At 31.6% G+C, this 21,519-nt stretch overlaps 2 protein-coding genes across 6 annotated transcripts in view; one reads left to right on the top strand and one right to left on the bottom strand.

The window, feature by feature from the left end:
* Positions 1–2,374, bottom strand: part of LOC134691256 (calcium-dependent secretion activator 1-like) — a 71,492-nt gene extending 69,118 nt beyond the window's left edge. For all 4 annotated transcript variants that reach the window (XM_063551655.1, XM_063551674.1, XM_063551665.1 and 1 more), the window contains exon 1: positions 1,524–2,374. In XM_063551655.1, the coding sequence (XP_063407725.1) occupies positions 1,524–2,309 (786 nt within the window). In that variant the 5' untranslated portion in view covers positions 2,310–2,374. The remainder of the gene's footprint in view (positions 1–1,523) is intronic.
* A 191-nt stretch (positions 2,375–2,565) lies between these two features.
* Positions 2,566–21,519, top strand: part of LOC134691246 (mucin-4-like) — a 38,590-nt gene continuing 19,636 nt past the window's right edge. For both annotated transcript variants that reach the window (XM_063551642.1, XM_063551632.1), the window contains exons 1-13: positions 2,566–2,876; positions 6,267–6,407; positions 9,420–9,510; positions 12,807–13,042; positions 13,311–13,453; positions 13,967–14,160; positions 14,512–14,562; positions 15,418–15,494; positions 15,727–15,826; positions 19,142–19,222; positions 19,726–19,829; positions 20,364–20,481; positions 21,095–21,204. In XM_063551642.1, coding sequence (XP_063407712.1) covers positions 6,349–6,407; positions 9,420–9,510; positions 12,807–13,042; positions 13,311–13,453; positions 13,967–14,160; positions 14,512–14,562; positions 15,418–15,494; positions 15,727–15,826; positions 19,142–19,222; positions 19,726–19,829; positions 20,364–20,481; positions 21,095–21,204 — 1,364 coding nt within the window. In that variant the 5' untranslated portion in view covers positions 2,566–2,876; positions 6,267–6,348. The remainder of the gene's footprint in view (positions 2,877–6,266; positions 6,408–9,419; positions 9,511–12,806; positions 13,043–13,310; positions 13,454–13,966; positions 14,161–14,511; positions 14,563–15,417; positions 15,495–15,726; positions 15,827–19,141; positions 19,223–19,725; positions 19,830–20,363; positions 20,482–21,094; positions 21,205–21,519) is intronic.

The following is a 21,519-nucleotide window of genomic DNA, read 5'->3' as shown; positions in this document are numbered from 1 at the left end:
TGATTGAAATATTTTTTGACGATTATATGAATTTATGCAAAAAAAATGTACAATCGTACACAGATCTAGAAGACTAAGTTTATGATATACATGTACAAATGTATGTACTATCAGGGTTTCCGCTGGCGGTCGCCATTTTCGCAATTTGTGAAAAAAAAATAATTGTGGCGATTAAAATTCGTCATTGGCGAAAGAAATATATATAACGATTTATTTTCAGCCATCTTGTTTATTTACCTTTTTTCAGGTTTCTCTGACTTTACCAATCAGACAATACTCGGAATTCACCTTGAACTCGTTAGATTTTGACAGAAAATCAATCATCAGCTGATTGCATTCATAGGTATCGACATCAAAGGACTAATTAATAAAGGTGTTGATTGTATGATATGACAAAATGATATGTTTAAATGGCTTCTGTCACATGTCACAAAAGGGATTTATTAACCACTTTCTCGACCACTTTGCGACGCACGTGTTTGAAGCAAAATTTTTACGCTTCCTCTACTTCTATTAATGATAGTTGTTGTTATGACGAATAATGTTCAAAAGCAAGAAAGGTCTCTGATTTAAAACTTTATCATTTAACTTTCATATAGATCATTGATTCAGTGGGTACTTCAAAGTCGTTTCAGTGACACACATGTTTCAAGCATATAGTTTTACTTATTTACGATGTTGTAAAAAAGAAAATTGTGATCAACTGTCGTTATGAAGAAATCTATTCAAAAGGTTGGCATGAGAGTAACCCTTCAATGTAATGACTACACCTTACACGAGGGATCAATTCCAAGTGATAAGATGCTTTGTTTTGTTGTAAAACAACACTTCTTATTTAGGAAGGAGGGGGGCTGGAAAAATATATTAATGTTACTTGGCGAAAAAATAATAAATTGGCGAAAAATATATTGTTTTGGCGAAAGAGGTGGCGCAAAAAAAATAATCGACCCAGGGGAAACCCTGTGTACTATGTATGCATTGGTTCAGAAATTGGATTAACATTATTTTTCAATGGTCACTCTTTTCATACATGTATGACTTTAACCTGAAAAGACTTCTTGATTTTATTTACATTGTACATGCACACTGATAACAGATGATTAATTACTACTCCTGATGACCTGGGACAGTAGTGTCCAACATGTCAGTATGTACTGTAAGTCTGTTTTCAAATGCATTGGATGTACAAATGTATCTGAAATTTAGTAGCTGTTAGCTCTATCTTTTCTTAATTTCAGGGCAAATAACATGTCAAGAGTTTAATTAGTATTCAGTACTATAGATGATTTAAATATTGGTGTATAATCTTTCTCGAAGTCCAAAAACATAAAATCAAATTCATGAATTGTCTTCAATTCAGAAATGCTCACAATTTTGAATCTGGAGTGATCGCTAACATGTACATTTTTGTTTGTACATCCAGCATCGCTTGATCAAAAAGGGATCACCGCTTCGTGCTATCCCATTGAAAAACATCTCTCCCTTAGTAACATGACAAACAAAAATATTATAAATGTACAAACCTGACATGCATTGTACAAAATTTGATGCTCATATTTCTTCACCCCTAATATATTCTGGAACATTTCATACAACTGCTCTTTACTAAGAATTAGCTCAGAGGCTGCAGTTGTCATTCGTTGTGGTTGCTTTCTTGGGTCTTCTTCACCTCGAAATATTGCATCAAATTTGGTCATCCACGAACTTAATACTGTTTCTTTGCTTAATCCATCAATTTCTGGAAGGCTTCTTACTCTTTTTTCAATGTTATTTTTAAACACTTCTCTAAAATCATTTGCTGAACAACCCCCACTTCGAACCATATTGGCAACTCTGTCACTTTTTAGAAAGACTTCATAATAACTCTGAACAGCATTTGTGAATGCTTCATCTGCAACAATACTAGTTTCTCCATTGAGAAATGCATGAAACCTTTCTTTAATTGTTTGAAGTTGTTGCTTAGTCACTTTAGTTTGCCTTCTTGCCATGTCTGTTGGCTGTTTAGCATTAAAAGGATAGGCAATACATCGCATAACAAATACATACAGTTGTAACCGCTTTTTTCTTTCTTCTTCTTCTCTCTCTAGTTTTTCAGTGTCTTCAACTTTTTCTCTGTCACTGACAAGGGAAGGACTAGGACTAGATGGTCGGATACTGTTGGACCTCTGTGGGCCGGTGACACTCAAGTTATCCCCACTGGCAGATAAACTACCACGTTCTGTACTGTTGTGCAAACTGTGTCCATCAGAGTTTTCATCTTCATTTGTTTCTTGGTCCGATTCATCCTCACTCGACGACGGATCTATCATAATTTGAGGTTAAATATAGCAAAAAATTATCGTGTATGTTTACATGTAGTTTGACAAGTGCTTGAACGAAGAGCGCAAGTCTGATTTTGACTTCCGTAAAAATATATCAACAAATTTGCAAATAAATTTGAAATTTGCACATATTAATTCTCAGATAATACTTTTTGATTTAAAATCAGAAAATATGCTTTATATAATTTTATTTGACGAAAAAACTAAGCGGAAATGAAGCACTGACTTTCCAAATGAGAACCCCGTATACTCCGGTAATGGCGGCTATTCTTTGAAGTTGTCGTACCTGAGCCAACCAAAACATTCACTTATATTTGTTTAATAACTCATTTCATGTTAATGACATGGTGTTGACAAGTTTAACTATACACAGAAGAATAAGTGTGCTTACTTTTGGAACGTAAAACATTCGCATCATTGCAAAAAACGGTCTGTTTTGATTCGTTGTTTGCAAACGATTTGTTTTGACATTTCTGTATCCAAATAAGACGCTGGTTATTGCGTATAATAATATACTGCTTGACAGCGTATGTGATTTTAACACTTTGTTTTAAGGTAAGATGTCAAATTAATGAGCACAAAATCATTTGCTATTGCCTAATAGAACTTGTTAGACTTGCAGACATGACCTACATTTGCTTGTCAAAAATAATTTTATCCGCCATGTTTTTTGCCCAAAATTCGTTATACTGATGCATAATTCGTTGGGAAATACATTATCCAATGAAAAAATATGAGAGCTACCGCTGTATGAATATGAATTACAGATATACTTGTCTTTTTGCACTACAGCATAGTGCATTCAAAAATTCAGTTTGAATGATTCCTTATAGTGCTATTAATAATAATATATTTATGTGGTATCTATATATTATTCACTTCATATTTTTTGTCATGGTGACAGTTCTCTCTATGTGTATCTGTAACCCCTATGGCAGTTTGCTTAATGTATTCAAAGATTTTAATAAAGTTCTCCATGAAGTGAGGGACAACATTTTAAAGGGTGGGAATTATTATGTGCAGATTCTTTAACTTTGGAAATATTTACTTATCTGCCAGAAAAACATTGCAAATATCCCATTTACAGTAAAACAACACAATAACTAAATTTTAGATTATTTCCTGGTAACCATAAGTTTATATCCACAAAACAGTTGCATATCTCATTCATTTCCTTTTGACAGTGGTGAAAAAGTACTTCATGTTCATAACATAACTGACACAGGGTTTTCACTACCATGAAATAGGGTACAAGTAAAATCTGCTCCCATAGAAAAAGTCAAATCGGCACCTGGTTAAATCCGCATATATAGTCAAATCAGCACCTATTTAAAGTCAGTTTCAGCGTCCAATAATATTTGATATAAATAATTCTTATTATCGTGCATTTCATCGTTAAAAAGCATCATTTGAATACATAAGTTAATTATTTAAAGTTTTCCCAGTATTCTATTACTGATGTTTTGATAAGTTTTCTTTTCAGATAATAACTTTTACCAAATACTGAGATAGTTAATATGTTTGTTGTTTTAACTCTACTGTAGTCAGTATGAAGGTAAACGACGAAGCTTTTACCAAAGTGGTTGTTTAACAATGAGACTATTAGAAAAATAAAACGGAAAACTATGAGTCCTTTTCAATAATTAAAACTTTCTGGCCCAAAAATTAGCATATTTAACATGAGTGCTGAATTGACTATATCAGGTGCCGATTTAACCAGGTGCTAATATGATTAGGTGCAGATTTTACCAGAATTCCACGAAATATTAGTTGAACACTGTTGCTTCATAATATTAGTTTCTAATGAAAAAAGCATTCTGGAATATTTCCATTGGAATAAATATTACAGCTAAGGCCAAAAAAAAATATATGCCTGTTTAGGGTTACATTATCAAAATATATAGGGTAGGTGGGTCAGTATTTCCATTTTATTTTTAGCGCCATGGTTTTGAGTTGTGACGTGGTCCAAGTTGTCCATCGGCCTAGTGTACCTGTATTTTTAATGATTGGATTATTTCCCTTCGTTATTGGTTGGAAAAAAATGGTGGCAAAGTTTTTATTTCATTACACAAGTTGTGGGTTTCCTTTTAACAGCTGTTATATTGATGATTGTGAACATTGGGATATATCAGGCAATTGATTCAATTTATAAGTTCTATTAACTTTTCACTTCACGACGGAAATAAAATTGCTTAGGGTTGGCGCTTAAATTAGGGGTGGGTACTGTAAACAGATTTTTTTTTTTGCCTAATGACGATTCTTGGTTTACTGGGATCAAAATAAGTCTTTACATTACCAGCTAAAAATCATTGCAAACACAAGTTATCTTTCTTTGTTTAATACAAAGATGAACTTGTAAACATAGGGCTTCCTTTATTTGAAAACCATGTCTAAATCAGATGAAATTTACTGTTTTGCTGGAATTTGAAGTACATGTAAGTTAACATTTCTTTGGAAAGAGTTTGAAGATTTGAAGCCAGACTACTCTACTATTTTTTTACCAAAAAATTTGCTTTATGTTCTTAAACACTTAAATGAGCATTTAGTGTAAGGATCATGTTAAACCTTCATTTTGTAACTTATGCTGTTTTGGTTTACAAAATACAAACAAAAATAGCTTCTGACAATTTTTTATTGATATTTAATATGAAGATCTCCCACTTGTGTCATAATAGCTATCTATATATAGGGAAGCCATTGTCTCAGAGTATCTTCTGTCATGGTGGTTATTAGTTAATAGCTATATAGTTGAGGGAAAATAAAATGCTTAATTGCAGATATTAATATCCACAGTACAGAATTGCTTGGAATTTGGAATAGCTTTTAATGATTTATAGAATTATAGTACTACATGTATGTAGCTGTGCAAGCACCATTTTGTTGAATGTAACCAGAAAGTTGTTTTGAAACATACATCATTTGGAAAGAAAATGTATGATTACTTTACTATTCTGAACGCTTTCTGATGGCCATGGCAATAGTTCAGAATAGTAAAGTAATCATACATTTTCTTTCCAAATGTTGTATGTTTCAATTGGCAAATTTATAAATATAATAACACTTATAAAAAAAAAAAAGAGGAACTTGGATTCCTTTAAAAACAGAAAGGTTCATCTGAAATTGGATATGATAGCATATATTTAAACATGTCTTTAATATTATTTACCTACTTTTTATTTTAAGGTAAATTTAATATCCTTTACTGTTATATGAAATAATTTATCCATTATGCATGTCAAATGTATGATAATTTGTTTGATGAATGAACTTTTTGTTAAAAGTTACATGTAATCAAAAAGTTTTACTTGTTTGACAGTAAATTGTCAAGTTGTAAAAGAAATAGACATAGGAAGATGTGGTTTGAGTGCCAATGAGACAACTCTCCATCCAAGTAATAACTTAAAAGTAAACCATTATCAGTGGTCTTCAACACAGACTGTGCCAGTCAAGGTCATTAAAAACTTCCATTTGTTGCAATTGCAAGTGTAAAACCATAAAAATGCATGAAATTTTTCAAAAATGTGTACATAACTATAGTGGTAAATAGTTAAAACTACTGTTCTACATACTTTCTCTCTTTGGAAAAAAAGGGGGAGGGTGATTATTGAAAAAAAATAATATCAAATGTACAACATTTCAATTATTGACACATTCTTATTTGCAATAGTTTCAGTCTTGATTCTGTCACTCAGCGTGAAGACTAGTTAAATTTAAATGTGTATGAAAACTTTTTCTTTTAATATCAACATGGCAATACAAATGTTTATACATTGCATTGCAACACAATAGGTAAACTCGTCTTATAATCCTGATGAGAAATCATGCCACTGAAGACACATAATGTCGCTTGATGGCTTTAAATATACTAAATGATTTAGGCTCCTTTGGACACAGATTCATTTGATTCATTATTGATTAATCTTTTCTTTTATTTTATCTTTTCAGTTGTTTTATTATTGTATGCAATGCAGCTTTATTCATGGAAAAACCCATCACCTGATCATTGGCAAGATTTTGGTCCGTCACGATGAGTGTTGTACTCAGAGTTGGAGCAGTTAATCCAGATTATTATGCTGGCTGCCCTGAGTAAGTAATGGAGTCTTTCTTTTAAATCTTCACAGATAAAAGCTTATTTATATAACTATTCTAGAAATAAACTTTCAATATCATATCCCTTACCAAATTTTTATTCAAAGATTTACAGGTCACATACCAACAAGGTTGAAGTTGACTTAAGATTTGCACTTTGTCCATCTGTAAATTTGACAAATCGATTTCCCACACTTTTTTTTGTCATTTTAAGCTCACCTGGCTCAAAGGGCCAAGTGGGCTTTTCTCATAATTTGGCGTCCGGCGTTAACTTTTACAAAAGTCTTCTCCTCTAAAACTACTGGGCAAATATTAACCAAACTTTGCCACAATCATCATTGGGATATCTAGTTTAAAAATGTGTCCGGTTTCCCGGCAAACCAACCAAGATGGCCACCATGGTTAGGCCAAAAAAAAATATATGTCTGTTTCCTGTTTCCCGACCGACCCTAACTCAAACCCCCGACCCTAAATCTTTTTATTCAAATCTGGAAAAAAATCTGTTCCGGTCCGAACCAGATCCGTATTTTACTATGCCCAAACAAAAAATGGCTGCTCCCAGCACAAATGTGCCACAATAAGCGAGTTTAAAAATGTCAGCACTTGGAGGATTATTCAATTAAAGCTTCTTTAAAGGGATTAAATCATTTAGGGGTACAGGACCCTAACCAAACATGACATATAACCGACTGCAAATCTGACAGGAAGTGCAAAAAAAAAAAAAAAAAAAAAGAAATCCCGACCTACCGACCCTGATTTTTTTGGCCTTGGAAGCAGGAAACAGACATATTTTTTTTTTTGGCCTTAAAGATAGAACATAGCGGTAAATTCAGTTTTTGGTAAATTCAGTTTTTGGCAAATTCAGTTTTTGGCTTATAACTTAAAAGACCAAAGCATTTAGAGCAAATCTGACATTGGGTCAAATTGTTTATCAGGTCAAGATCTATCTGCTCTGTAATTTTCAGATAATCAGATAACCGGTTGTTAGGTTGCTGCCCCTGAATTGGTAATTTTAAGGAAATTTTGCTGTTTTTTTGTTATTTTCTTGAATATTATTATAGATTGAGATAAACTGTAAACAGCAATAATGTTCAGCAAAGAAAGATTTACAAATAAGTCAACATGACCAAAATGGTCAGTTGACCCCCTAAGGAGTTATTGCCCTTCATAGTCAATTTTCAACAGTTTTCTTAAACTTTGTAGATTTTCACTATCATTTTCCACAGAAACTACTGTTATAGTTAAAGATAATTGTAAGCAGCAAGAATGATAAGTAAAGTAAGATCTACAAACACATCACCATCACCAAAACACAATTTTGTCATGAATCCATCTGTGTCCTTTGTTTAATATTAACTTAGACCAAGGTGAGCAACACAGGCTCTTTAGTTAGCTTATTTGACCTGAAAGGTCAAGTAAGGTTTTCTCAACACTTGGTGTCCTGCGTGCGTTAACTTTTACAAAAATCTTCTCCTCTGAAACTACTGGGCCAAATTAAACCAAATTTCACATTTTATTTATCCTTGCTTGAAGGTATTGACTGTATATTGGGCACAATTTGCGATGTTGACCGTAGTTTCATGGAGGAAACGTAATGACAGAAAGTTGAAAACCATAATAAATTCGTTGAAGACATTGTTTTACTTGTTTTCCTAGAAATAAACAGAAAATTTAGACGTATTTGTCATTGACTGCCTTCATTTTTGAAACGAAAATTACCAAAATGGCAGCCATATTGTGATCATATTAACATCTTATTTACATACTGTTTATAATCCTCCAAAGAAGGAGCACACCCGAATAAAGAAAGATAACTCAATCTGATTTTTTTCCAAGCATTGAGTAACCCATTTACATATTCTAAAATATGTCTACATACCTGTTGCTTAAGGATATATATGTTTAGGTATTTATTTTGAGTTATGGGAAAAGTTAAAGAGGGTCTTAGTAGCAGTGTTGGTAGGGTGCCTTGGTCATCTTTTTCTGTATTCTTTATTTTTGATACAATTTAAGCACAGCAGAGGTAGAAAGGTGAAACTGGTAAAATGTGGCAGACCATAGAAACAGTATGAAACACGTCACCTTTCAAAACATACTGCATATAAAGTTCAACTGTGCCAAGCAATGATAAAAAAAACTTGTGTGACAAGCTGCTTGACTATTTTTCAGCCTTAAAAGTACTAAAGTAGAAAGATAAGAGTTCAGACTTCTATATTGGCTAATGATGTTGTTCTTGTATAACCTGTGATTCAATAAACGAATAAATACAATTGTTTGATTAACATCTTTTATTAAAATATGCCCTTTTCATATTATCATATCGCATGTTAAATGCCCTTTTTCAGGATTGGCACCCTGCCCTTTTGAAATCCTAGCTGGAACACTGTATGAATTTTGTAATTTGACCTGGTGTGAACTTGCATAAGTATGTGATGTATTTTCTGATTCATGGGTCATAAACTTTCTGTTAGCTGAAAACATAAATATATTATAACACACATAATTCAAATCTTTTCACACATTATTGTCATGCATGAATTTTGCGTCACATTTTTCTAGGGCCCTACAAATAAGAGGTTCATGAGTAAGTCCGGTAAGGGCCGATTTTGACCTCAAATTTCAGGTTCATCTGACGAAACATTTTGGACACTTTTTAAACACTCAAGTGTCTATTTCAGTTGATTCAATTAGTTTATGTGAAAGATTTTAACTGATTTACTCATTAAAAACTCTCCAAATCTAGCTTAAATATGAAAAAAATGTAACTTTTCAAATGGTTTTTGTCAAAAAAGTAATTGGCCGCATCCGTGTTCATTCTCAATCTTTATATATATTAAGTATTATCATTAAATACAACTTGCACTTTAATATTAAAAAAAAGAATAAACACAAATGCGGCAACTTTCATTTAAGACTAAAATTTAACTAAAATTCCAAAATTGTGATCATTTCAGTAATTTAGCATGAATTAATGATGCTAGTACCAAATATATGTATTAAACTTTCCAGTGCTGACTCCTATGATGATGGAAGTGCAGCAGAAGATTACAGTAGACCTTCCTCTCAGTCCTTTCCAGGCTGTTTTGGACTACCCTACCAGGTAAGGCTAGAAGCTTGTCCTTGTAGACATTTCAAGGATTATCATTATAGACTATTCTACCTGGTAAATTTGCAATTAAAGGTTATCCACCCTTTCAAAGCTTATATTGGAAAACATAAGACAGTCTTTACAGCTCATTTTAGATCATTTACTGATATATATTTGTTTATTTACATTAATCAAGATTTCCCCACCCCCCACCCCCCTTCAAAAAGTGTGAAAATTGATGTATCTATTGAATATTTCTATATCCATGGTATTCTACCAGGAAAGATAAACATGTCAGTTGAACATCAGGGATGATAGAATGTATTTCAAAGCTGCAAAATTATTTTTATACGACCGCAAATTTTGAAAAAATTTTCGTCGTATATTGCTATCACGTTGGCGTCGTCGTCGTCGTCCGAATACTTTTAGTTTTCGCACTCTAACTTTAGTAAAAGTGAATAGAAATCTATGAAACTTTAACACAAGGTTTATGACCATAAAAGGAAGGTTGGTATTGATTTTGGGAGTTTTGGTCCCAATATTTTAGGAATTAGGGGCCAAAAAGGGCCCAAATAAGCATTTTCTTGGTTTTCGCATTATAACTTTAGTTTAAGTTAATAGAATTCTATGAAATTTTGACACAAGGTTGATGACCACAAAAGAAAGGTTTGGATTGATTTTGGGAGTTTTGGTTTCAACAGTTTAGGAATTAGGGGCCAAAAAAGGGCCCAAATAAGCATTATTCTGGGTTTTCGCACAATAACTTTAGTTTAAGTAAATAGAAATCAATGAAATTTAAACATAATGTTTATGGCCACAAAAGGAAGATTGGTATTGATTTTGCGAGTTTAGGACCCAACAGTTTAGGAATTAGGGGCCAAAAAGGGACCCAAATAAGCATTTTTCTTGGTTTTCGCACCATAACTTTAGTATAAGTAAATAGAAATCTATGAAATTTAAACACAAGGTTAATGACCATAAAAGGAAAGTTGGTATTGATTTTGGGAGTTTTGGTCCCAACAGTTTAAGAAAAAGGGGCCCAAAGGGTCCAAAATTAAACTTTGTTTGATTTCATCAAAATTGAATAATTGGGGTTCTTTGATATGCCGAATCTAACTGTGTATGTAGATTCTTAACTTTTGGTCCCGTTTTCAAATTGGTCTACATTAAGGTCCAAAGGGTCCAAAATTAAACTTAGTTTGATTTTAACAAAAATTGAATCCTTGGGGTTCTTTGATATGCTGAATCTAAAAATGAACTTAGATTTTTGATTATTGGCCCAATTTTCAAGTTGGCCCAAATCGGGGTCCAAAATTAAACTTTTTTGATTTCATTAAAAATTGAATAAATGGGGTTCTTTGATATGCCAAATCTAACTGTGTATGTAGATTCTTCATTTTTGGTCCCGTTTTCAAATTGGTCTACATTAAGGTCCAAAGAGTCCAAAATTAAACTAAGTTTGATTTTAACAAAAATTAAATTTTTGGGCCTCTTTGATATGCTGAATCTAAACATGTACTTATATTTTTGATTATGGGCCCAGTTTTCAAGTTGGTTCAAATCAGGATCTAAAATTATCATATTAAGTATTGTGGAATAGCAAGTCTTTTCAATTGCACAGTATTGTGCAATGGCAAGAAATATCTAATTTCACAATATTATGAAATAGCAAAATTTTTTTTAATTAGAGTTATCTTTCTTTGTCCAAAATAGTAAGCAAGAAATATCTTATTGCAAGATTTTTTTTTAATTGGAGTTATCTTTCTTTGTCCAGAATCAACTTAAATCTTTGTTATATACAATATACAATGTATATTTACTTTTTACTACCAACTGATAAATTTAAATAATCTTTACCATTCAGTGATAACAAGCAGTTTTTTTACATCTTAATATTTTATGATGTATTTAAATGAGTAGTTATTGTTGCAAACTCCATTAGAATATTTTAATTGAGATTAGTTTTGGAATAAGGGAAAGGGGGATGTGATAAAAAAATGGGGTTCAATTTTTTTTATTTGAAATTTCATAAATTAAAAGAAAATTTCTTTAAACATTTTTTTGAGAGGGTTAATATTGAACAGCATAGTGAATTGCTCTAAGAGAAAACAAAAAAAATAAATTCATTAGAACACATTCATTCTGTGTCAGAAACCTATGCTGTGTCAATTATTTAATCACAATCCAAATTTAGAGCTGAATCCAGCTTGAATGTTGTGTCCATACTTGCCCCAACCGTTCAGGGTTCAACCTCTGCGGTCGTATAAAGCTACGCCCTGCGAAGCATCTGGTTTTATATTAGGATCAAATTGACAGATTTTTTAGGACTGGCAAAAATTTTGTAGGACTGACAAATAATTTTGCTTTGTCGGTCCAATGTCCGACGGGTCAAACGAAGTTTTCGCGAACTCTGTAAAAGTTCATCTGAATCAGATTGTTACTAAGTGCTTACCTAAGTAATAAGAGAGAACTTTCTGTGGTTGTTACTTTTACATTTTACATAAATTATAGCTAACTTAAAAATCCATTTGAAATTTTTGATCATCTGCCAACCAGGATATAATTGAGAAAACAATTCAGTAACTGTATAAACAAGTAATAGGTAATTTGTATAATGTAAAAGTAAAATTACTCTTGGATTACCAATGGAAGAGCTGAAGTATTTGCCATAGCATATATTTAAGTATACACTGAACATTATTTTCTGTTATTGTAAGTTATTGATAAGTCTGATGTGTACTGATGGTAGTGCCTTGTAGGTGTATGGAGTGACTTATGTTTATCTGGTTTTGTTATACCCTAGTCCCCTAAAGGAGAGACCAGTCTATACCATGTGATATGTTTTCACATTTATTGCTCATCAACTTCTTGTTGAACAAATTCTTGTACATTGTTACACTGACATTTTTTTTGAATTTTTTGTTGCATTTTCTCAAAAACCAAGAATTAGAGCTTCCTAAAATTTGCTATCAAGCCTCATGTAAGCATGGTATACCCTTTGATGATGCATTTTCAATTTGTTGCCTTTCTACTTCCTGTTCCATACAGAATGCTTATATATTCTAAATGAAGAATCATAAATGCATTGATGACTAATTACGTCCATAGCTTTGATAACTTCCGGTTCATTAAATACTTATATCTGGTGCATCATTAATGAGTAAAAGCTCACAATTCTATTTGTTTTCCTTGCATCAAAATAAACTGTGCATAAAAATCAGCTGTACAGTGTAATATGTAGTTAAATTACAGACCAAGTATATTGAACTTTATTCACCTAACTAAAACTGTTCTGTTTTTGTTCGTAGGATCACAATTATGGAGCACCACCACCACCTTCCCCTCCACCACGGGTTCCATCACCTGTCTCCTATATAGATAGGAGTAATGGCCATATAGAAGTAGAAGAGATATCAGTGACAAGTGTAGGTCAACAGGCCAGTGTTGATGTGACCAGCAGTGATGCTGTTGATGATAGTATTACCAGATGTATTTGTGACTTCACTCATGATGATGGATACATGATATGTTGTGACAAGTGCAGGTAAATATATTTTAAATGATTGTATAGGTGTAAGTAGCATGGCAGTCAAAATTGGGCTGACAAGCAGAAATGTTAATGGCTGAGGTCAGTCATGATGTTGGTTGCTGGATCTATTATGACAATAGCAGTCTAAACAAAATGCTGGTGACACTTACATGAGTAAAGGATATAAGTAACATGAATTAATGTATATAGTTAGCATCATGAAAGATGTAAAGAAAAAATCCATTGTCTGTTGTTGTGTAATTAATTATTCCTTTCTTTGTAGTGTATGGCAGCATATTGACTGTATGGCTGTGGACAGGACAAATATTCCTGAATCCTACTTCTGTGAAATTTGTGAACCGAGAACTCTGGACAGAGACAGAGCAAGACAGATTCAGCTGAGAAAAAGGGAATTCATCCTTGCAGGTAGTTATTAGTTTGACACATTTACTGAGATTTGCTGAGCAAAAACTTATTTGACCAGTAAAGATAACAATTTTGAGAGACTTGAGTTGGTCTTAAAATTATGTAAAACCATGTCAGAACCCTTTGTTATCAAAATGTCCATAGTAGATCAATAGATTTCCTGTTTGGTTCACTTTTGGACTTCTTAGTCATTTATCTGATATATATATATGTATATCTGTAACATCTGAAATAGTTCATCCCATCCTTTCAAAGATTTATATCTTAACAAATGATGACAGTCCAAATCTTCATTATTAGGCCATAATTTTCTAAAAGCGACATTTGCTGTCAAATTCATGTTCACAGATTTGACTCATAGTATACTAAAATGTTTACCTTAATTATAGATATTATGGATAGAATAAAATAAACAATTAATTGTAAATGGAAAATTGTCTATGTAGATTATTTATCCCAAGTGCCAACTTTAGTCAAATACTGTTATTTTTACTTCAACATTTGTATTTATAGCTGATTCTAGCACAGATACAGACCCTGATGAACCTGTTAATAGGAGAATGTCTCAAGATATGGGTAAAAAGGGAAAACCCAAGAAAAGAACAAAAATTCTGAAAAGTAAAGATGACAAGGTCAGAAGAACAAAAAAAGACAAGAAAGATATCAAAAAGGAAAAAGAAAACAAAGATTTAAGCAGGAGATTGAGGGTAATATTAATAGAGAATTGTTTGCATTTTTTCTATAGTAACTTTGTTAGCCATGAAATAAATACACATTGAAATGTACTTTCCAACTTCATATGTCAATGTAGATATGCAGAAATAACCTTTAAAAATTTAGGTCATATCTTGAGAGCAGTTTATTCAAGTATTTATGCAAATAGTTTTGTCCATTTTGTTTATAGGTTAAAGTTCAAATGTTTAAACAAAATATCCACCACAAAAAGTTATTGACCTTTTTAAAATAAATCTTTCTTATGTAATTTCTTCTGGTTAAAACATATCAACTTCAAAATGTTTTCTTTTTAAATTCATTATTCATATTTTTGTTTTATTTAGATATCTTTGAAGGAAAGGGACTCAACATCCAAAAAGAACTTAAAAAATAAGGTAAATCATGGTTATAAGTATTTTCAAAAATGTATATGAGTTTGTATTTAAATTTGAAAAACAATATAAAAGTTAATTGATATCTCATTTTATTTTTGCAACAATTGTACATTAAGGTCCTAGGTATAAATCAATTTTTGTTTCTAATATAGGATTTCGCTATAATTTTTTTATAAATGAACTTTATCATATACTTAAAAGAAAAATGAAATAAAAAAATGGGGTCACCTTTCATATAAGCTAAAATCTGCCTCTGGAAGAAGCATACATTTTTGTAAATGTTTTTTTTTTCTTTCTGTTAAACTAATAGGAGAATAAGAGGAAATATCGAAATAAAAAAATAACCTAATTACAGAAATCGCTTAAATTTTACAATTATTTAGTTTATGTACAGCTTATTTGAAAACAATAATAAAAAATATAGGTCACCGATGAGTTAAAACAGATATTTCAAATTTAATGCCAAAAAATGGCATTTTTGCACCAAAGGGAGATAATTTGGAGCTTTTTTAATTTCAAAAGTCATCTTGGGCCAAACTAAATCAAATTTTTGGTTTGTTTTTTGTACCATATCATAAAGTAACAACTAATAGTATAATTAACAAAATATGTAATGAAAAAATAAAGGTTTAATTTTTTGCTAAAATTTTTGTACCCACAAGCCACCTTAAGAGCCAAAAAGTGTTTGCTCTCTAAACTTGTCTGTCTGCTGCTGTAAAAAAAAATGTTCACATAGAGGTCCCTATATAATTGCACTACCAATTTTTTAAGGTGTTTGATGCTTGGAATATGCCACTGTTTTTGAAAATTTGCTTTGACCAATATTTTACAAATTCATCATTGCTGTTTTTGTAGATGGGGAAGAAGTCTGGATTTTTATCGTTGATCACAAATGATAATGCTCAGCAGGATCCCTGGGATAGCTCTTACAGGTATGAAACAGTTTTCAAGAAAGAATAACTTAATCAATTTTGCAACTTTTTAACTCATTGCTTCTTTAAATATAGACTATTAAGATTATAGTTTTAAAAACAAACTAGTTGTATGTCTATCAAATTTTTGTGTTAAAAAGGACCAATTTGGAAATATTTTGCATTATTAGAACATCACTGTTGGGGAACTTGTAATTGGTTCATTTTAAAGAAATTTGTTTAATATTTTCAGTCCATGGGTTGATAAATATGAAGAGGCAAAGGAGAATCAGTATAGTGCAGATATGCAAGCAATTCTAGGACTCAAGAAACTGAATGGATCTCTCACTTGTGTAAGTAAAACCATTCTAGTGTATTTAGTGAGGGTGTGAAGACTGTCTGGCATACACAATTGTAATCCTAGTATCAATGATGAGTTAAATATGCCTCTCTCAAAGTATGGGCTACATTGCAGTCACTTTGTCTGTCCTTATCCTCACGTTTTTATACGACCGCAAATTTTGAAAAAAATTTCGTCGTATATTGCTATCACGTTGGCGTCGTCGTCGTCCGAATACTTTTAGTTTTCGCACTCTTACTTTAGTAAAAGTGAATAGAAATCTATAAAATTTTATCACAAGGTTTATGACCACAAAAGGAAGGTTGGTATTGATTTTGGGAGTTTTGGTCCCAACATTGTAGGAATTAGGGGCCAAAAAGGGCCCAAATAAGCATTTTCTTGGTTTTCGCACTATAACTTTAGTTTAAGTTAATAGAAATCTATGAAATTTTGACACAAGGTTTATGACCACAAAAGAAAGGTTGGGATTGATTTTGGGAGTTTTGGTTTCAACAGTAGGAATGAGGGGCCAAAAAAGGGCCCAAATAAGCATTATTCTTGGTTTTCGCACAATAACTTTAGTTTAAGTAGATAGAAAATAATGAAATTTAAACACAATGTTTATGACCACAAAAGGAAGGTTGGTATTGATTTTGGGAGTTTAGGTCCCAACAGTTTAGGAATTAGGGGCCAAAAAGGGACCCAAATAAGTATTTTTCTTGGTTTTCGCACCATAACTTTAGTATAAGTAAATAGAAATCTATGAAATTTAAACACAAGGTTTATGACCATAAAAGGAAGGTTGATAATGATTTTGGGAGTTTTGGTCCCAACAGTTTAGGAATAAGGGGCCCAAAGGGTCCAAAATTAAACTTTGTTTGATTTCATCAAAATTGAATAATTGGGGTTCTTTGATATGTCGAATCTAACTGTGTATGTAGATTTTTAACTTTTGGTCCCGTTTTCAAATTGGTCTACATTAAGGTCCAAAGGGTCCAAAATTAAACTTCGTTTGATTTTGACAAAAAATTAATCGGTTGGGTTCTTTGATATGCTGAATCTAAAAATGTACTTAGATTCTTGATTATTGGCCCAGTTTTCAAGTTGGTCCAAATCGGGATTTAAAATTATTATATTAAGTTTTGTGCAATAGCAAGTCTTTTCAATTGCACAGTATTGCGCAATGGCAAGAAATATCTTATTGCAAAATATTGTGAAATAGCAATTTTGTTTTTAATTAGAGTTATCTTTCTTTGTCCAGAATAGTAAGCAAGAAATATCTTTTTTTATTTGGAGTTATCTTTCTTTGTCCAGAATCAACTTAAATCTTTGTTATATATACAATATACAATGTATATTCACTTTTTACTACCAACTGATAAATTAAAATAATCTTGACCATTCAGTGATAACAAGCAGTTTTTTTACATCTTAATATTTTATGATGTATTTAAATGAGTAGTAATTGTTGCAAACTCCATTAGAAATTTTAATTGAGATTAGTTTTGGAATAAGGGAAAGGGGGATGTGATTAAAAAAATTGGGTTCAATTTTCTCATTTGAAATTTCATAAATAAAAAGAAAATTTCTTCAAACATTTTTTTGAGAGGAATAATATTCAACAGCATAGTGAATTGCTCTAAGAGAAAACAAAAATTTCAATTTCATTAGAACACATTCATTCTGTGTCAGAAACCTATGCTGTGTCAACTATTTAATCACAATCCAAATTTGAGCTGAATCCAGCTTGAATGTTGTGTCCATACTTGCCCCAACCGTTCAGGGTTCAACCTCTGCGGTCGTATAAAGCTACGCCTTGCGGAGCATCTGGTTCTTGTTTAAAGAAACAATTGAATAGTATATTTGTCCAGAAAGCATCGAGTTGTAATGCATGGTTTCTGTCAGATACTTCCTTCATGTCTGTTGAATCTTTGAAATTTTCAGTTTAAGAAAAAATCATAACTTTCTCAATAATTTCTGAAAAGAATTATTTATATTTACAGCTTTTACATTAATGCTAGCAAGACAAATCTTTGTTTGACTTGCTTGCTTTGTTTGTATCACTGTTTGCTCAAGCATGGCAATTAAGGTAGGCGGGACTTCACCTATACATCATACTTAAATTTTATTGGACGTTATGTTTGAGGTTAAGGACATTAAATTTTAAAACATCACAGGATGACAAATATCAGCGCAAGCGTAGAAATGGAAGTAAAAAAATGTTGTTTTTTTCGAAGATATGCATTTTTATCATCCAACTTAAAAGACTGTCGTCAAGTACTTTTAGTAACACAAAAAAGCTGTTCGAACACACCTACTCTGCTTTTGTGATTCATTACATAGGTATTTCATTTGACCCATATATTTCATCTTTTAGTACTGTGATATTTTTATGTTATAAAGTCAACCTGTAGCTTTGCTAAATAAAAATGATATAATCTAAAGTGAGATGATGTATCAAAAACAAACATTTGCATAAGTTTTCAATTTATCTATTACATAGTGAAGCAGAACAATTATATATCAAGTTGACGACATGGTTATCTATCAAGTTGAATGAAGAAAATGTATAACCTCCATTTTTTTTAAATTACCACGGACGGAGAACGTATCAATCCATAAGTTCAGTTATTTCCGTGTCTGCCCTTCCATTATGTGACTCAAGAAACAAAATATCATAAAATTGGTAACAATTGTATCAAAAGAGAAAATCGAGTGCACCTCCTTATATTAGGACGGTGTGTTTGAGATTAATATTTTGTCTTGAAAACGCGTACAAAGCAAGAATATTTTATACATCATCTCGCTTCAGATTATATCATACAAAGCTACAGGTTGACTTTATAATTTAAAAAAAACAGTACTAAAAGATGAAATATATGGGTCAAATGAAATACCTATGTAATGAATCACAAAATCAGAGTAGGTGTGTTCGAATATTTTAAGTATGATGTATACGAGCTGAAGCCCCGCCTATCTTAATTGCCATGCTTGAGCAAACATTGATACAAGCAAAGCAAGCAAGCCAAACAAATATTTGTCTTGCTAGCATTTATGTAAAAGCTGTAATCAGCATCCCAATTGTAATCTCTGACACCTACTTTCTGATTTCTGATACTTACAAATAGGAAAATGCTTAGCACAATACATGCATTCTGGTAGAATTCTTGTATGAAAATCAAAATGGATAATTAATATTCTTTAAAGGAAAATTGTTTACATTTACATGCAAGTTAGCTGAACAAAAAGTGTTCATTTGGTATACTGTGTGATATATTTGGTGGGAACATGTTTGCTAATCTTTGTTGAATGTATGTTCTTCTTTCAGTCTGGTAATTATAACTACAAAAGAAATGGAAGACTTCTGGTTCAGTTGTGTCATGTTACAGAGGTAAACAAAAATAGAAAGGTAAGGCATTATTGTGTTTATAAACTGTAGTTCATTGTTATTATGGACCTTTATAATTCTAGAGATTTAAATTTGCTATGTACATCACAGAAAATTATGTTTTAAATGTTACTAGAAAACATTATATTACAAAGGGTCTTAAAATGCAATATTGAATTTATTGCATTCAAAGAGTTAACATTTGTCAATTGAATGCTCAAAACCAATCTTATTTTAATCATTTATTTCTGATATTTATGGAATTAATAAATTTTAATGTAAAGTCTTATTTACCTAAACAAAGAAAACAGCCAGCAAGTCTTTAATTTGGTGTAGATAAACTGCTATGTATAAAAAAAACTCAGAAATTCCTTTTATTTGTGATATTTAAGTAAGGTCTTTTCCAGGTGAAATAATTAGTTCAAATTTATTATATTCTGTGCTTGAAGATAGGATGCTATAAATTTACTGTTTCTTACTATAACTCTTTACTTAGCAATTGAATTTTATTTTATATTTTACAGGGATTGGAAGCATCTGAGACAATTGGTGAAGGAGAGCCCATCATTGAGTACACTGGAAATGTTATGTTAAGAGAACAATTTGACAAAGCCAATTTTTATAAAAGGTAAATATTACATTTTATTTTCTTGCTTCAAATTAAGCATGACCGAGTTAAAATAGAACATAGGCTCAAAATGCTAGTAATCACCTAATATCTTGAAAACCCTTTCACGCTTGAAATATGGGGGCAAAGAATATCAAGATCTACTCACTGTTCATTATGACCAAAACTGATAAAGAAGTTAAGCTAATGCCCTCTAAGAAAAAAGATATAAAGAGGTCAATATATGAAAAATATGCCTATTCAGAAAGTAAAGTAAATCTCCACAAATGTCTACTTCTGAATTTGGGAAACTAACACCTTAAAAATAAGCAGAGATAGAGTTTTTTCCTTGCCAAAAGTCTAATTGCAAATTGTCTCTCACTTGGTTGGATAAGGTTGATTACCAGAAACTTGAGCCTCCATAAAGCCTCATCTGCATAGGAAAAATTGTTAAATATTAGTCTTGCTTTCTAAAATTCTATATTTTCATATGGTTTTTAAATTGTTTACTTTAGAAACAAGGCGCTCATGAAATCATGTTTTTCTATGTTTCAGGTTAAATCCATTTGTATTATTTAACTCCATGTTTGACAACATAGAACTGTGTATTGATGCTACATCATATGGAAACATTGCCAGGTTTATAAGGAGATCATGTAAATCTAATGCTGAGGTAAGCTATGAGTTGTTTAAAATATTACTGCTGATACAGCAATTTGGTGATCCTTCATTTTTTTGCCCACTGGTTTAATAAGAAGGGATGATTGTAGGGATTAAGAAAAAAAGACATATTAAAGTTATAGTCATCAGTAGAAATGTAAATGCAGCCATTTTCCTGACCTTTGATTGGGAACTTATTGGGTCACATTGCTACCAAACTTTCTTCAACTGCTTAAAAGAAGATATTATGTCTGGTGACAATTATGAAAGAAAACTGAAAGCTAGTGCCTACAATCCTTTACACAACTCTGTGTCAATTCAAAACAATTAGAATTTGTACAAAACGTAAAATAACTGAACATGATGTAAAATTGATAGCATTTACAGTCATGGCTTGGTACACAAATGATGGATTTATCTTTCATGAAACCTGATATTGACCATGGCTGTTAACATCAGAGCCCATTTATATATTGTTTTGAGAAAACATTTTTTTTGTGGATGAAAAACGATTTCTCAGTTATTTAACTGTTATTTTTTTTAAACTTTTTAACTAAATCCAATGTTAATGCATACTTTACTTTGCTGAACAGTTTAATATTTAATGTGGACAATTTGTTTTGTAGGTTAAACATACATTTGAAGATGGGGAATTAACATTTATTGTTGTATCAACAAAAGTCATCCCTAGAGGTTCTGAAATAACCATACCTTATGATTATAATTACAAAGAGTGGTAAGTATTGTAAGATTACAAATCTTGCACTGAAATAACCATATTATATGATCATAATCTCACAGGTAAGCATTCAAACAATACAATCTTACTCTTAATAATACAAATTTTAAAAAAGTGACAAACATCAAAACAACAACCATAAACATTCCAAAATGTTTTGTATCGAGGTTATCAATGTTTTCTTTTTAAAAGTTTCCCAGCCTTAGATAGTATAGGTTTATAACATCTTCCTGTCAGTCCCATATTAAGTTTAAGTTTTATGATTAATGTTACCAACAGGAAGTTCACATCAACTTACAACTCGACAATGTT

Source organism: Mytilus trossulus, chromosome 1 (assembly GCF_036588685.1).
Source record: "Mytilus trossulus isolate FHL-02 chromosome 1, PNRI_Mtr1.1.1.hap1, whole genome shotgun sequence".
Lineage (NCBI taxonomy): Eukaryota > Metazoa > Mollusca > Bivalvia > Mytilida > Mytilidae > Mytilus > Mytilus trossulus.
This window is presented reverse-complemented; position numbering and strand designations above follow the sequence as displayed.